The sequence below is a fragment of the Egretta garzetta genome, unplaced genomic scaffold, assembly GCF_000687185.1.
Source record: "Egretta garzetta isolate BGI_Z169 unplaced genomic scaffold, ASM68718v1 scaffold100, whole genome shotgun sequence".
In the NCBI taxonomy this organism is placed as follows: domain Eukaryota; kingdom Metazoa; phylum Chordata; class Aves; order Pelecaniformes; family Ardeidae; genus Egretta; species Egretta garzetta.
The window spans coordinates 1168296-1184329 of NW_009258265.1; the positions used below are offsets into that span (position 1 = coordinate 1168296).

The window sequence follows — 16034 nt, forward strand, 5'->3', positions numbered from 1 at the left end:
GGGCCGAATCCCAAACGGTCTGCTCCTGCTGCCGCCGGGGTCTGGAGCCGGGCCTGGGGGCGCGGCGCCGTCCTGCGGCCTCCCCCGCTCCCCGCCACCTCTGCGGCCTCGCTGCGCCCCGGCCGGCCGCGCTCCTCCTCTCCCCCGGCCCGCTCCGCCATCCCGCTCCCTTCGGCCGGGCCCATCGCGCCCCTCCGAGCCCAGCTCGGGCCCCCTCTCGGCCAGGCCCGCTGCCCCCCTCAGCCCCGCCGCTACCCGGGGCCCCCTCGGCCGAACCATGTCGCTGCACGGGAAGCGGAAGGAGATCTACAAATATGAGGCGCCCTGGACCGTGTACGCCATGAACTGGAGCGTCCGGCCGGACAAGCGGTTCCGTCTGGCGCTGGGCAGCTTCGTGGAGGAGTATAACAACAAGGTGGGGAGCGGCGGCGGCCGGGCCGGGCCCTACCGGCATCGGGCGGCGGGGCTGGGGCAGAGTGAGGAGGAGGAGGGGGCCGACCCTCGGCATCCCAGTGGCTTAAGCAGCTCCGGCACGGCCCCCGCGGTTGGCGTGGCTGGAGGGAGCCTGGCCGCCTTGCCCTGGGCGTTGGGAGCTGTGTAGAGCCTTCCGATGATCCCCGAAGTGCAGGGTGCTGGCCTAGATTCAGGCTGGTTTCCTTCCTGCGAGTCCTCAGCTGTTGGGAGACTGAGGGACTCGGGGTGGGAAGCGCCATGGGTGCTGCTGCGGGCTGCTCCTCAGCCAGGACAGTCCCCTAGCTTGAGCGTATTGGGCTTTTTTTTCAGCATGAAGGAAGATTTATGGCCAGGACTACAGTTTGCACATCTACAGGGTGTCTGAAGTTGTGCTGGAAATGTTGTGCTCATCTCATTGTACTTTCTTGCTACGGATAACTTCTGTTTGACTTTTCATCATAGCATATAAACCACTTGTACGGATTCCTCAGTACCTTTGCTTTTCTCTGAGAACAAGGGTGTAACGAGGCATGAGATTGTATTTTCAGTGTTTCCCTGCCAGATATAAGCAGAGAATTTTACATTGGTAACAGAGCCTACATGTTCACCTCTCCAAACACTTGTGCAGTTGTTCCTGAACAGACTTTAATGTACTGGTCTCATACAATGAATTCATATAAATGGAAGAGAGATGAGGAAATGGGCATAGCTATAGAGCATCCTGAAATTTGTGTGAAACTAAGATTTTGCAAATACACCTTTGTGCATTGACAGCACAGGTGCTTTGTAGCTTTGTCAAGCTGTTTAATGGGGATTGCGGAAAAGAGTGGTAGGAAGTTGGTGTTGGGGATTGGACTTTGTGCGAGGATATAATGAGAGGGAGTGACGGTAAGGCAGGGCTGACATCCCTTACAGTGGTTAAATTACTGCACTTACAGCAGCCCTAGACATGATACGTCTGGGCACTTTGTAGTTCAGGTAGTATGAGCTGGCTGCCTTGGAGTTGTCTCCGTATGCTGGTGAGCGCTGTTGTGGTTCTGGGAGTGCTGCTGGGGAAAGGCAGGTCCCTGAGCTTGAAAACTTGATTTGTTTAAAGACCAACTTGAAAATATTTTTGTAGTCTGTACTCTGAGAAGCTAAAATAACAAACTTGCAAACAGTTTTTTTTGTTTAGAGGTGGTGGAATTGGTTAATAGGGGCGTATACATTAATGTTGCCTTTACCTCCTGAAGTTTGCACCATTCCCTGGGGTTGCTCTCGATTACAGCGTGATCAGGTCCGCTTTTCAGTTCAGGCATAAAGTGCAAAGCAGTTAAATCAACCCTTATCTTTTTTTTTTTTCTACCCTTTACACTCACAGTTGTTGCAGACAGAAATTGTGTAGGACTATGTAAATTACTGCTGTCTGTAAATTTTCCCCAGGGCTTCTCTTGACCTCTGAGCTTCAGGAATAACTATTCTGTTGACTTCAGTCCATTTAAGCGCTGCATGCTATGAGATCTCTGTGGTGTAAAGAGCTGGAAACTAATGGTATGAGAATGAGATGCCAGTCTGGATGCTGCTGCTGCTATAGAAATAAAGATGATGTGTGATTAAAAATTAAACTTGTACAATAAATGCAGTGAAACATAACCTGCACTTTGAGAGGTTTTGCCGTGACTCTGCTACTTCAAAGAAGGTGGAGGGGGAGGTCGTGGTTTTCTTTTTCATGCTTTTTGTAGTGCTTTCAGTACAGCCTTCCACTGTAGGGAGATGGTTGAGAGAGAGCTGTCTTGGGTAATTGCAAGAGTTGTCGTTGCTTAGAGTATTGATGTTGTCTCCTTTGCTTTGGGGACCAGAACAAGCTTGGGAGCGGTGTTTCATCTGCACTGTCTGTATCTCGCTCTGACTCTCACAGCTTTGCTGTATCTTTTAGGGAATACTGAAACTTTCAGGAAATAGCTTCATGCTCCAGACTGGGAACTCTTGGACAGATACTCTATGGTTGTGCTAGGTGCATGCTAGTTGTAAACTCTTTCAGCTCCAGTGTCTGTCCATGGAAGTGGTACAACTGAAGGAACAAAGGGAAAGAACTGAAGTTACCCCGTTTAAGTAGTTCCTAATATTGTGCTGCAAAGAGTCTGGAGCAGTTGGTTTTATAGCAGAAATTCAGGATTTTTACAGAGCATGTGTGAAAGCTTTGTCCTCCTGCATAACTTGCCCTTCACAGTTGAGATGTTTTATATTGCCAGCTTCTGACATCAGAATACACTTCTAGGTATAGCTGGCGCTAATTAAAAGGATAATGAAAACTCATTTTCTTTTCAGCTTTCACTTTGCACTCATAATCTTTAGAGGTTTCTGACAAGCTCCAAACAACATTTCTGTTCCTGATGTTGTAATGGTTTGTTCCAAATAAGTGGCTTTCTTCCTTACCCTTAATATACTAAAAAAAAAAAAACGAAAACAAAACATCTGGAATAGCAATTCTAGCTTGCTTAAAATCTAGCGAAAAAGGTGAACATTCCTTTTCCTCATTACTCTTCTGTTTTAGGGTTTCATTTAAAAAGGTGCTTTTAAAAAGACTTAATGCACCAAGTGTTTGTTGCAGCAGAAGTGCTCACTGTGAAGGAGTTACAGTGAAAAAAAGAGGAGAGATTCTTGTCTGACTTGTCTCTGTGATTTTCTGTTTCTGTAGTAATTACCAGAGCTTGAAGTACTTATGGGTTACATATATGAAATGGCTGTTTACACCTCTGTTACATGGGGAGCTCAAATTTATTGACCGCCAAACCCTAATTAACTGCTATCCCCAGTTCCCAGACTCTTCCAACCTCTGTCAACCCCCGTGCTAACAAGCTGTATAGCATACCAGAACTCTAGTTGCCAAGAACCATTGGAATCCCAAAGGAGTTTTGTTTCACCTTGCACACCTTTGCTGATCAAATCACTGGTACAAGAAGAGAGATGACTTGCTCCAGTTAGAAAAACTAAAATTATTTGGGGTAATGTTTCCTGAACTTCCTGGCTTAGGAAACTGCTGTCAGCCTTTATAATGCCTCATGGATCACTGGCGTAAGGGGAGGGAACGGAGGTGTTCATAAATCTCTGTTAACGCTGTTCTGCAGGCTTCTGACTTCATGGATCAGGAACGTTCTGTGGAAAACATCAGGGAAGGCTGATTTGGGGATCTATCTGCAAGACAAAACTGGAGTCCAGTTTGGAAAACAGTAGAGGGTGGTGCCGCACACCGCTCGCTCCATCGCTGGCGCAGACCGACAGGTCATGACCGTGTGCTTCCCAGGTTGCCACCTTCTCCTGAACAGTCCCTCGAATCAGAGAGCATTCAGGGTGGTTGTTTTACTAGAGGGTCATTTCTTCTGTAAGGTTTACAGTTGCAAAGAAAAATTGATTGCATGTTGAAAACTAATTGGTGCAGTGAAATCTTTGTGATTGTATGTGACCCTAAGATAATTGTGAAATGTCGTTCTTAGTAGTTACTAATTAGATTCAAGGGATATAGTTTTTAAATTAAAGTACTGTGAACTTTCTTCACTGTTCCTCAAACCATGCAAGGAAAAAAAGTAAGGTGTTACCAAATTCTGCATTGTTTAATTCTGTGTCTGGTTCTTTTGGATCATGTTGAAGAGAGATGTAATTTTTTTAGAAGTTAAGGAATGCTGATTAAAGGCACTTCTTTACTCAGATGCACTGTTGCAATTAAGCCTTACATCTTGGAGGCTTGGATTATGATAGGAAAATCCACATCCAATTTTAGCATATCTATATGTATTGGAGAAACAAATAATTATTTAGCATTTCTACCTATTGTCATAGCATAATTGCAAAACTAATGGAGATTGAACACACTGGTCCTCATTTTCCCACTGGAATGAGTTAGAGGTATATGTAGAATGGTTCAAATTGTATCCAGACTGACAGTTACTTTCCTGTTAGCATCACCTCAGTCTTATCTGGGCTGGACTTCAGGCATTCCTTCATGCAGAAACTGGCAGCAGCAAATCTTGTCTCACTTGCAGGAGGGAGAGACAGGGCTCTAATACAATCAGCATCCTGAGAATAATTCCATCGTTCCATCTCCTCGTGTTCAGCCTGCACAAGAAGATGAATAGAGGGATTCTGTAATCACTGTAGTGATCAGGTCCAATGAGAAGAGTCATACCTTTGAATATGCTGAGCTAGGAAAGAATAGAGCTTCTCAAGCAGTATTTTCTGCTTCTGCTCCTGTCTCCAGGCAGACCGATGCCTCCTGCTCAGAGTTATCACAGGCTGCTGCCAGGTCTGACAGTCGGTGTCAGACACCTGATCCTCAGCAGTTGCCAGGAGCTTTAGCCTTGCTAATGCAATTTTTTGTTCTCTAACCTGGCCCGCACCTAAAAATGTCAAAGATCACAAAGATATTGGGTTGCTACACAGTCATTGCTTTTTTTCTTCAGATCTGAGGAGGGGTTAAACATGAATATGCAGTGCAGGAATATATAAATTCACATCAGTGAAACAGGGTCCTTTGCTGTTTGAGATTTGCTTCTGGTTATGAGTATGTTGACTACTTTGTGTAGGCTTAATACACTCATATTGAGCTGAAGACGGTATAAGCAAAGGAGAAGAAATTATTAGAGGTCATTTGTCTTCTGATCCTGACCTTGCTACAAGATTTTCTATCACCAAGGACAATTTGCTTCCTTTGTAAAATCCGCTTAGTATTTCTGATCCCTAAAGGAGTTAGAAAGCTATTTGTCAATCACTTTGGAAGACTGGGAGATTCTTGACTGATTCATACTAGAGCGTGAAGCATAATAAGGAGTAGCTGTAATAAAGAGAATGCAAGGCAGACAGACACACGGTTTTTAGAAGCATACTTGGATATGTCTCTTAGGTTTTGTTATGGAGTGAAAAGGATGGATTTTCTCATTGTGGCAGGGGACAAGGTTTGCATCTCTAAATGGACTCATAACTGCTAATCTTATAGTTTAAGATCCACTGAACCATTTGTTGGGGTTTTGTTATGTGGAAAAAAAAATTGGTAGATTTCTGATCTCATTTAAATGTGTAGTTTATTAACCAAATTGCTTATCCCAGAATATTCAGGATTTTTCCAGATAAACATCTTGGGAAAAAGTCCATTAAGCCACTGTTTCCAGGAGTTAGCTGCCGTGTGGAAATTACTAGGAAGTTCCTACCACGAGCAGCTCACAAACTAATTGTAGTGAGTTGTCCCCATAATGTTTATGTTTGAACAGCATTTAACACAGTGGGGCTTTCATCCTGTTTGGGTCTTGTAGTCACTGCTAGGTTAAATGTATCCTCCCAGCACCATATTGTTCTATGAACACTTTCTGACATGTCAATATTTTTCTAATAACATAATGTCTGGGACCTCAAGCATGACTTCAGGTGTTGTCGTGACCTAGCTATGTGGGGATACATCCTTGTCTGCTCTGTCTTGCATCACTCTCACAACTGGGCAAGTCAGCCTTTCCCACTGTCACATTACTGTGCAAAAAAACCTAATCTGGAATTCAGTTACCTGGAATCTTTCAGCAGACTTGCCTTTGTGTTCTTTTCACACAAAACATTTGAATAATTAATTAAATATTTTAGCTTACCAATTTTTTTTTTTTAAGTTTGAATTCTGTTTTACTTTCTGACTCTGCTGTGAATCTGTACCTTAATTTTCTGCAGTTGTGACAGAATGTTTTAGTTCAATGTGATGCTGAAAACAGCTTGATAGCTGGCTGACGTGATCTGTCACAATCTGCAGGGTTATGGCCAAGGACTCCATGATACGGGCTTTAATTGTGGCTGGTTGTCATGCAAACTACAGCTTGTCCTGCTCTCTGAAGATGACATTGTCAGCATCAGTTCCGTTAAAGATGCTTGTGCAGTTCAACTCTGTGATTTAAACTAGCCTTTGCAGCGTGGAAAAGAGAAGGGTGGTCTCTAATCCTTTAGGATTGGATTTCAATTCGTTTGAGATCATCTCTTCAAAGTAAAGCACTGTGCTGATTACATATACTTCACTTTGCTTACATGCCCCAGCTAGGATGCAAAGTTTTAATGATTTCTCATTCCATTGATGTGATGGTCCTTTTATATTGTCCTTGAGGTTACAGAAGGTGTCCTTCTGAAATACACTCAGTCTTAATGCTGTATTTATAAATGAGTATTTTGATTAAATTCTTTCTTTTAAATATGACTTCTTATAGGTGCAGCTTGTTGGTTTGGATGAAGAGAGCTCGGAATTCATTTGCAGGAACACCTTTGATCACCCCTACCCTACCACAAAGCTTATGTGGATCCCAGACACCAAGGGAGTTTATCCAGACCTGTTGGCAACCAGTGGTGACTATCTGCGAGTGTGGAGAGTGAGTAAATCCTCTCTAGGAAAAGATAAACCATGATATTAATTGTGTTGCATATTGATTTCATTTTCACTAAAGACCAGGTTCTTTGAAAAGAGTTATTTTCCTTTCAGAGTGTCTTGCCCTTGCTACAGTGTGGAGGTTAAGACACAAAATCAAGTCAGAGCACCTGATAATTTGTTTTCTTAACCACAATAACGTGACTAAATATGAAGATTACAGGAGAAGCAGAGTTCTCATGGTAGTTGCTGTTTTAATCACCTTATTGAAGATGGAGATGGTGATTGTGTTTTCCAGAACTTTAGGATGTAAAGCTGAGAGGACAGAAACCCAGGATTAACACTGTATGTTTGGAAGTGCAAGTGGAACAAATCATGTGATGTTGCTATTTAAGTCAGATGTTTCACTTTTTCTAAAGGTGGGTGAAACAGAGACCCGGCTGGAGTGTTTGCTGAACAATAACAAGAACTCTGACTTCTGTGCTCCGCTAACATCGTTTGACTGGAATGAAGTGGATCCTTACCTTCTAGGTGAGACTGACAAAATGCTACATTTTCAGCGTGGAAGAGACACGCTTTTGAATTTAGCCTGGTGGAGTCTGGGCTCTGACTGCTGTGTCATTGCATGTCACTGGTTAATTTGATAACGAACCAGTGGATAAACTTCTACATTATAGAAACTGCCATTGTCTTGGGTTAAAAACAACAGCAAAAAAAAATTGAGCAGCTGATGGAGACTTTTTTTGCATTGAAAGTTTCCCTGTCCAGTACAGAATGGGTTGCTTAGGTTGGGTTAGGGGTGTTCCTTATTTGCAGGGATTCTCCATCTTCAGGGCTGGTGAGCTGTTGTTGTAGTGCTAAGTGATGATATAAATCGACTCCGCTTATTTCAGTGTGTTCTGGAGTGGGTAGAAAACTATGTACCAAGCTTTTTCTTTTGTGAAGCCATTTCAGGAGCAGGAGTAAAGCCAGGAGCCCTTAATTCAGCTGGAGGAGGGGGCTGAATGCTTTACGTTTAATTATAGCCTATGGGACAAATTGTGAATCCAAGATGACTGATCCAGCAGAGGTTTGTTTCCCAGAAGAGTACAGCCATTTATGTCAGGGGGATTTGTGCAGAGATTAACAGTGATAATATGTCTTAGTAATTATTTACTACATGATTTATTTTTTTGTGTGTTGCATCTCTCATCTCTTAAGAGCTTTACTGCTAGCCCCACCTTCAGTCCACAGAAACAATCAATTAATACTAATACACTATCGCAGCATAACGATTGAATTTTGGTTTTGATGTGCACATGAGACTTACAGGATGGGAAAGTTCATCTCAGCATTGCATCAGGCTTCTGAATAGATTGAAGTAGACATGAGCTATTTGCACTTTATTCCTGTGTGGAAGACTATTTCTGCAGCTAAAAGGTTTGGGTTATTTAAATGCATGGTAGACTGTTAGCTGTTTGCCATTCTTGATTTTAATTGTATGCTGTTCTTGTAGCTGTTTTGATCTGTAGATGTCAGAGGATATTACATTAATCCAGTAAGTGATTAAATAATTTGTGGGAATATTAATTTTGCTAACAGAAGTGGTTTTGTTTCAGGTACCTCTAGTATTGACACAACCTGCACTATTTGGGGTCTGGAGACAGGACAGGTTCTGGGAAGAGTAAATCTGGTCTCTGGCCACGTGAAGACCCAGCTTATTGCGCATGACAAAGAGGTGACCGCTTTTTTTGATTGTTCACATTGCATATTTTTTAAGCGGTAGAAAAGGAACAAAACTTTTCTGTTTTCTGCCTTTTTCTTGACAAATCTAATGATCTAGAAAGATAATTATCTAAGATTAAGATACACAGTTCTGCGTGAATGAATTCCTTGTTTTGCTTTGCTTGTGCGTGCAGCTCTTGCTTTACCCATTAACTTGTCTTTATCCCAACCCACAAGTTTTCTCACTTTTACTCTTCCGACTCTTTGTTCCATCCCACCAGGGGGGAGTGAGCGAGCGGCTGGGGGGGCGGGGGGGGGGTGCTTAGTTGCCAGCTGGGGTTAAACCATGACAGAGTACCAAACTAAAACTATACTACTGGTTACCAAAACTATGTTTGCTGATCATAGAATCTGGATGTGAGCATATGCTTGTTTTACTGATTATGCTCTGGAATATTTTGGAAAAATGAGGTAAAATGTCAAACCGGAATTGAAATCAACTGCATAACAAAGGCAATAAACAACTTGCAAGATTCTTTCATTTTAACATAATCATAGTTTTCAGCAATCAATGTAAAAAACCCTGAGTCTAGGAAATTGATGAGTTTGGTTTCAGTGAATGATCCTATAATGACATAACCTTTTTAAGTTTTCCCCCCTCCTTTTGGCAAGTGTAATAACTAAAAGCTTGCTAGGAACATCAAGTATTTGACAAAATACGTCGCAACTAGATCTGCTGTCCATATGTAAAATCCATTTTACTGCGAATTAGGAGGCAGTGTGCTCACTAAAACTAAGGTTATGTTTTTCTCTGTCCTGTTACTGAGCAGGTGTATGACATCGCGTTTAGCCGTGCAGGTGGTGGGAGAGATATGTTCGCTTCAGTTGGTGCAGATGGCTCGGTGAGGATGTTTGATCTCCGTCATCTGGAACACAGCACCATAATTTATGAGGACCCACAGCACCATCCATTGCTGCGTCTCTGCTGGAATAAGCAGGATCCCAACTATCTTGCTACAATGGCCATGGACGGCATGGAGGTAAGGCGGCAGCTCATCTTCTGTAGGTGCTAGTGGTTGTGATTTTTTTGCGAGGTAGCTTGGTAGCAATTAGTAGTCAGTTCTTTAAAGTAAGGGGGCAGTGTCGGTACCTGAGCTGGAGTATGGTTAAGGAACAATTCTTAGTGCGCTAACTTCAGTGGGAACTAAAGAAGTAACTTTGGCATTATGAAGATCTCTATGGCTTGTATATATTTCAGCTGTTTTTTAAGAGGGGTCTGTGAGCCAGTTGGGTAATAGCTTTCGTGTAAAAGCTTAATTGGAAGTGTTTTTGTTGCCTTGCAGCACACAAGGCAGTGTATCTTAGTTTGTCACTTCTGCTGCTTCAGGGAAGCATAATTCATTTGCCCTTGTTGCATAACTCGCAAGCCCTCCCTGTGAGGCCTGACTCCTTTTGAGAGAGACAAACCAGCTAGAAACTATTCTTTGAGAACAGTGTTTGCTTGCCAACTGCATTTATAGCCTTGGCTCAAAATATTTGGCTTTCTGAAGAAACAAGTTTTAAAAATGCAAGTTATTAATTTAGTTGTTTTTTGTTTCTGAAGGTTGTGATTCTAGATGTCAGAGTTCCCTGCACTCCTGTTGCCAGGTTAAACAACCACAGAGCATGTGTAAATGGAATTGCTTGGGCACCTCATTCTTCCTGCCACATTTGTACAGCAGGTAGGTGTGATCCATCCCTATCCAGCTGCATTGGTGAATCTCTGAGAGTCTTTCACTGCATTTGCAAAATTCTCTCTCTAAAAGTTGATGCAGTTCTCTGCCTGCTTTTTGCTAAAGAATACCTGCAGTTTAGAAACCCTTTATTAATGACTTCCCTAAAATTTTTATGAAAATAGAAACCTACTGGAGCTTATTGTGTTAAAGTAGTGAGTCCAGTGCCCAAGCTGTGCATCTGGTTTGGTCAAGTTATATTATTTTAATGCTACCTTTTTTTTTTTATTAATCTAGTTCTTAAATGTTTTCAGTTGATATGAGTTCTACTGATCATTTGTTTTTCAACTCTGTCCTGGATAACATATAATGATCCAAACTTTTTTTTTTTTTTTTTGTATCATTGCATCTCTGGCTTGAATACTCATGGGGACTGTGACAGCCATATCCTATATAGCTCCTTGGACTATACATGTGTTAGTGCTCATGTATGGCATCTCGTTATACCTTGATTCTACTTATGATTTTCTCTTCCATTTGCAGCGGATGACCATCAGGCTCTCATCTGGGATATCCAGCAAATGCCTCGTGCCATTGAGGACCCTATCTTGGCCTATACAGCAGAGGGAGAAATCAACAATGTACAGTGGGCATCAACTCAGCCAGACTGGATAGCTATCTGCTACAACAACTGCCTGGAGATTTTGAGAGTGTAACATTACTGCTTCATGCCACGTTGAGGCAGGGCTGTATAATTTCCCCTCCCCTCTAAAGTAAGAGCAACACAAGTCAAGTGGCCAGTATCTGTTGTTGCTTTCCATCTACTGTTACAAGGAACTGTTGCAAGAATCCATGGCAGGTGTCTCCTGTCTCTCCAAGACTAAAATGCAGAGACACGCTGAGCCTCTTGGACCTTCTGGGTTCTGGTTTTCTTTTCTTTTTTTTTTTCCCCCCCCCCTCAGTTAAATTTCTGTATATTTGTTTGTTGACTGTATTAATAAGCTTGCAGGCTTTTAAGTTGCTGCATATGTCCATGTGTTTGTCAGCCAGCTGAGGCAGCACATCCAACTAATTTAATAGATGCAAGTGCAAAACAAGGTGGGGGAAGAGACACTGGTGTTAACAGCCGCCTTGGCAGGAGGAATCTTTATCATTCCTGTTGTTGCTGCCTCTAAACTGTTTAAACATTTGTATGTTTTTTATATATTGGGCTAACTTTCTATTGAGTAAGGTTTTTCTCCCTGATTCTTACTTTTGATATGTGATCCACTTCCATATGCCCAAAGCAAGATCTATTCATTGATACAAATCACAGTAACGCTGCAGGCTCCCTGGCAGTAAAGGTCTGCCAGAATTAACTGTTGCCTTGGCGCTCTATACCTGGTTGCCTGGGCAGAATTTTCTGGTGCTGTGAAGTACAAGTACTTGTTGCACAATTTCTTTACACTTTTCTGATGCTAGAGGCAGTTGTTACTATGGTAGGTCTTATTTTTAAATTATAACTGAATTTTTGTGTATCCCACAGTTGTGATAGCTAACAGAACGGTAATAGGTTTCAGAAGGAAGGTACATGCATGACTTAAGCTCCCAGGAGGTAAACGACTCCTGAAAAAATGTGATTTGTAACGGACTTGGGATTGACACTTCCAATCAAACAATTTCCCCTCAGAAGACTTACTATCTTAAATGAAAATAAAATGGTTTCACACTTTGTAGCTTGCTTGATTGGCAAATAATATGAGCAAGATTTTGTGGTTAGCCTGCACCTTGGAGCTGCCTTGCGTTTGGCCTGTGTTCCTGGGAGTTCTTGAAAGGAGTGCAAAGCAATCTTTTTTCCCGAAGTGTATTTGCTTTGTACTGTCAGGTCTTGTTGAATGAGCAAGATGAGTTGGAAAAGCTGGTCCACTATCCAAATGAAAGCTGTTTCTCTACAAGAAATTACTCCCTAATGTAATGCAGAAAGATGGGTTTAAGAGGAAAAGAAACCATGCCATAGAGGCTAAGGTTTGGCACTTGTCATCCTCGTATCTTTTGGAGATGTGCCCAAGGGCTTCTGTTTCTGTTTTGAATAGTGGATCACTCTACAGTAATACTTTTCAATCAAAGCTGAGTGGATTAGGCAAGGTAAAAATCTTTGTTGATAACACAGCAACGCAGATGAATGTTCTGCAGTACTCTCCCAATGAAAAGTAACATGAGAAACATAGCTGGTCTGGAAGGGTATACCAGCTGATGTAAATGTCAGAAACTATCCAAATTGTCTTTCCAACTAATGAGTATTCACCTGCAACTGGAGGCAGCATTATAACTAGTAGGACACTGAATCAGTGTCAGTTTATGCAGGAAAGGCAAGTTGGGAAAAGCGATTGCTGTGAAACAGTGAAGCTGACACTGAAAGTGCTGTCAAATACAGAACAGAATTTGAAAAGTTTTGTTATTCTGGACATACAGAAATATTCTTCTACAGGCTGCTTCTCAACATGGAGCTCGGAAAAGCACTGCCTTGTGAATTTGATAGGAATTCATTAGGGACAGCTTTATTCCATCACCCCTTTTAATATCAGAGAACCAAGAGACTTCTTAACACAGTTCAAGCTCACGTTTTGTCAATGACATTCTGTGTTCAGTTGTGGGATCTTTGACAAAGCTTGATTTGACTTGGAGGTCATTCTTTCTTCTTAGTGGCAGAGCTGAGAGTAGTGTGTTCCACAGACAGATTTGGTCTAGGTGTCCGAACAGTGTTAGCCAAACAATTAAGTTATCACTTTTTACAACAGCACTTCATCTTAAACTGGAAAATACTGACGCAGAATGAAGTGAAAATTAGGATTTTCTTGGCAGAAGCATATAATGGCATTCACAGCTTTCGATACTCATATAAAATACGTGCACAGGCTTGTCGTGTACTGTTTAATTACAAATGGTAGGCATAATATGCTGTGTTACTAAGAGGGAACTACCTGTAATATTAGTACTTTCTGTAGTCCCCTTCATGCTTCAAAGTCTCATTCTTGTATAGATGGTAGGAGGAAAAGGTGAATGCATCTGTTGCTTAGCTTAAAAATGCATCTTTTGCAACGGTAGAATTGTGCTTTAAAAAAGACATAAGATAATTTAGTTGAAAATGAAGTCACTAAAAGACTCCATAGGCAAATGCAGTTTATTCCTAGAGGAATACAATCTGTTACACTAAGAAGATGAGGAGAGAGCATGTATAAAGGAGCCGATAGTCTGGATAGCCAGGCAGCTTTTGCTACTCTTGGAAAACAGTCCTGTTACAAACCTGAAGAGAATCCGGTGTCGGTCCTTCCATCCATAAAACTGCTTCAAGTTCACTTGTGGAGTTGGGTGCTCATTCCAAACTCATCAAAGGCAAGTGAAAGAATCTTGTAGGCTCCAGTGGATTCTAAATAAAGCCTGTATCTGTTTGTTTAGCCAGTTGGGGTACATTCTGGATCTACAGCATATTGCTTTGGGCATAATCCATTGTCATTCTTTATATGAAATTACATTTGAAATCACCAGAGGCTGTTTTGGAAGAGGGAAATGTTACTTAAAATAGCTTCTTTTCAAAGAAGTCACTTGAAAGGTTAATGACTGAAAAGACATGAAAATCCTCATGGGTGAGATGTTCTGTAGTGCAAATGGCACTTCCATATAGAGACGGAAGTGAGAGACTTTGGTGCACTTTTGCCAGCACCTGCTGACACAGTGGCAGGGAGCTAACTGTCTACTTGCTGGTTCAAGTTTATTTGCAAGATAAAACAAAATCCTGAGACTTGTCACTGTAGCCTGTGAATCAGAAGATAGAGTTTTTATCTCATTTCACCCACTTAACATTCAGTTATGTTGGGTGTAAAGCCCCCATAAGCATTATTTTTTTCTGAAGTTTATGAAAACAAATACTTTGATATTTGATCTCAATTATTTTGTGCTTACTGCACAAGCAGAGGATGTGGGGCAACTGCTTTCAAATACCTCCTATCCCTCGAGTATAAAGTAACGTTATGGGAAAAGTCTGAGCATCAGTGAGGTTAGCAAAGCAGAAAATCACATGCTATTGTTGGTACAGGCAAGACTGATTCTGGGACAGAAATATTTTTCTCTGGCTTAAGTAGTTCTGTATCACTTCTTCAGTCGATGAATTCAAGATACTAAGCTATTGTTTGGTTGTTATTTTCTGTTTAAACCAAGCTTTCTGTAGATTCCTACTATTATGTGGACAGCCCTGTTGCTAGTATCTTGGCTCTCAACCATGAGATCTTGATCATGTAAAGCTTGTTAGTGAGGTGAAAACCTACAGAATGCAAGTTGGGTGTCAAATCAGTGTGTAGTATGCCAAGTCTGTTAATTGTCTAAATGAAATGGGCTGTGGTAGGTTGCATCTATGGGAATTGTACTTCTGTGTGCAGGGATTTAAAAGGCAAGGATTTGAGTGCTTTGACAATCTTTTTAGAAAAACACAGTGGTTTCAAAGAATGATATGAAAGGAGACTGATAATACAGGTTGTTCCTTATGGAACCTTGAAATGTACTTAAAGGGGGAGGCATTGCCTCTCATAAGTCGAAGTTAATGATCCTTTCAAAACTTTGCTGTAATTACTCTCCTGAATGTTCTGGATAATAGTAAAAAGATATTTTTGCCTGGTGTTGCAATGAGAAAGCTGCATCAGGCTTGACTGTAGATCACTGCCTGCCAGAGACTAGGTGAGGGGAGGAGTCTGATATATTGGAATTCACAGATGCTTTTGTGCTTGTTTTAAATGTAAATGAAGAAAGCTGAGTGTGTCTGTTTTGTTCTCTTGCAGATGGCACTTTAACAAGTACATTTTTGGTAAGACTAGGGGGAGAGTCATCTTTTCCTCAGCCCTTTTATGGTAGGCATTTGTCTGTGTTTTGTATAAAATGTTAAATACAGCGGTCACTGAAATCCTGAACTGGCTACGGTTGTCAGTTGGCACCCTCATCTGTTTCTACTGAACACCAAAAACGTGAGCACTTGACAATACTGTTAATGTTAAACTGAAGTTCTGTATTCTGAGACTGATGCAATCTTGCAAGGCCAACCCGAATAACATAGTGCTGCTTGTCAGCCAGAGTCTCCTTTTTGCTTCGCTTAGGAACTCGACGGTGTTTGGGAATCCTCTTTTCTACCATCTGAACACAATGGCAGTAGCAGCAGGTTGGTTGTGTAAAGACGTAGCTGGATTCTTTGGATAACTTATTTTTGTGATAGAAAAAACCACAGCTGCTATCTGTAAATTCACACAACCTAAATTCATGAACTTGTCAGTTCCTTAGTTAGATAGCGGTGGTTTAACTCTTTCAGGACATACTGAAAAGGATGAACGGCAGCAAGGGTAAGCTCTTGGCTCAATAGATTGCACAGTTACAGTTCCATCAAAGTACCGAAGGGTTTAGTCTTCCCACTGCTGCTTAGCAAAATGGTCCTCCCACCTCAAATCCACATGGGGTTATCCCGTCAGTTAACACAGGTTCTCTCTGATACATATTTCCCGCTTTCTACTGTCAGGCCAATATTCCAGAGCAAGCCTGTATTTACTGTACAGTGGACATTAAAAGGAGGTGTCCAAAATCAGTCCTGGAATGGGCAAGGTACTGTCAACTATGTCCCCGTTTCTCTTGATGTTTGCAGAGAAATCCAGGGAATTAATTGCATGTGGCACTTAAAGAGCACTTTCTCATACTTACTTAGAGCTGTAGCTGTATTTCCCCCTGAGGACCTGAGAAGAGTCAGAAATGTCTCATTCTCAAGGATACTGAGAGTTCAGCATTCCCCTGAC

General features: G+C 41.8%; 1 protein-coding gene across 1 annotated transcript; it reads left to right on the plus strand.

Moving 5' to 3' along the window:
• DCAF7 (DDB1 and CUL4 associated factor 7) lies at positions 1-15566 on the plus strand. The gene is made up of 7 exons (XM_009648210.2): positions 1-415; positions 6660-6818; positions 7234-7345; positions 8413-8531; positions 9349-9558; positions 10122-10239; positions 10774-15566. The coding sequence occupies exons 1-7, from the start codon at positions 278-280 to the stop codon at positions 10944-10946; spliced, it is 1029 nt and encodes a 342-aa protein (XP_009646505.1). The 5' UTR covers positions 1-277; the 3' UTR covers positions 10947-15566.
• Positions 15567-16034: the final 468 nt, after the last annotated feature.

What these genes read in the sequence shown, in the direction of transcription:
- DCAF7 (XM_009648210.2), top strand. Translation starts at nt 278, where the DNA reads ATGTCGCTGCACGGGAAGCGGAAGGAGATCTACAAATATGAGGCGCCC. An exon ending in TGGAGGAGTATAACAACAAG is followed by an intron (nt 416 to 6,659) that starts GTGGGGAGCGGC and finishes GACTTCTTATAG; the next exon opens with GTGCAGCTTGTTGGTTTGGA. An exon ending in AGTGGATCCTTACCTTCTAG is followed by an intron (nt 7,346 to 8,412) that starts GTGAGACTGACA and finishes GTTTTGTTTCAG; the next exon opens with GTACCTCTAGTATTGACACA.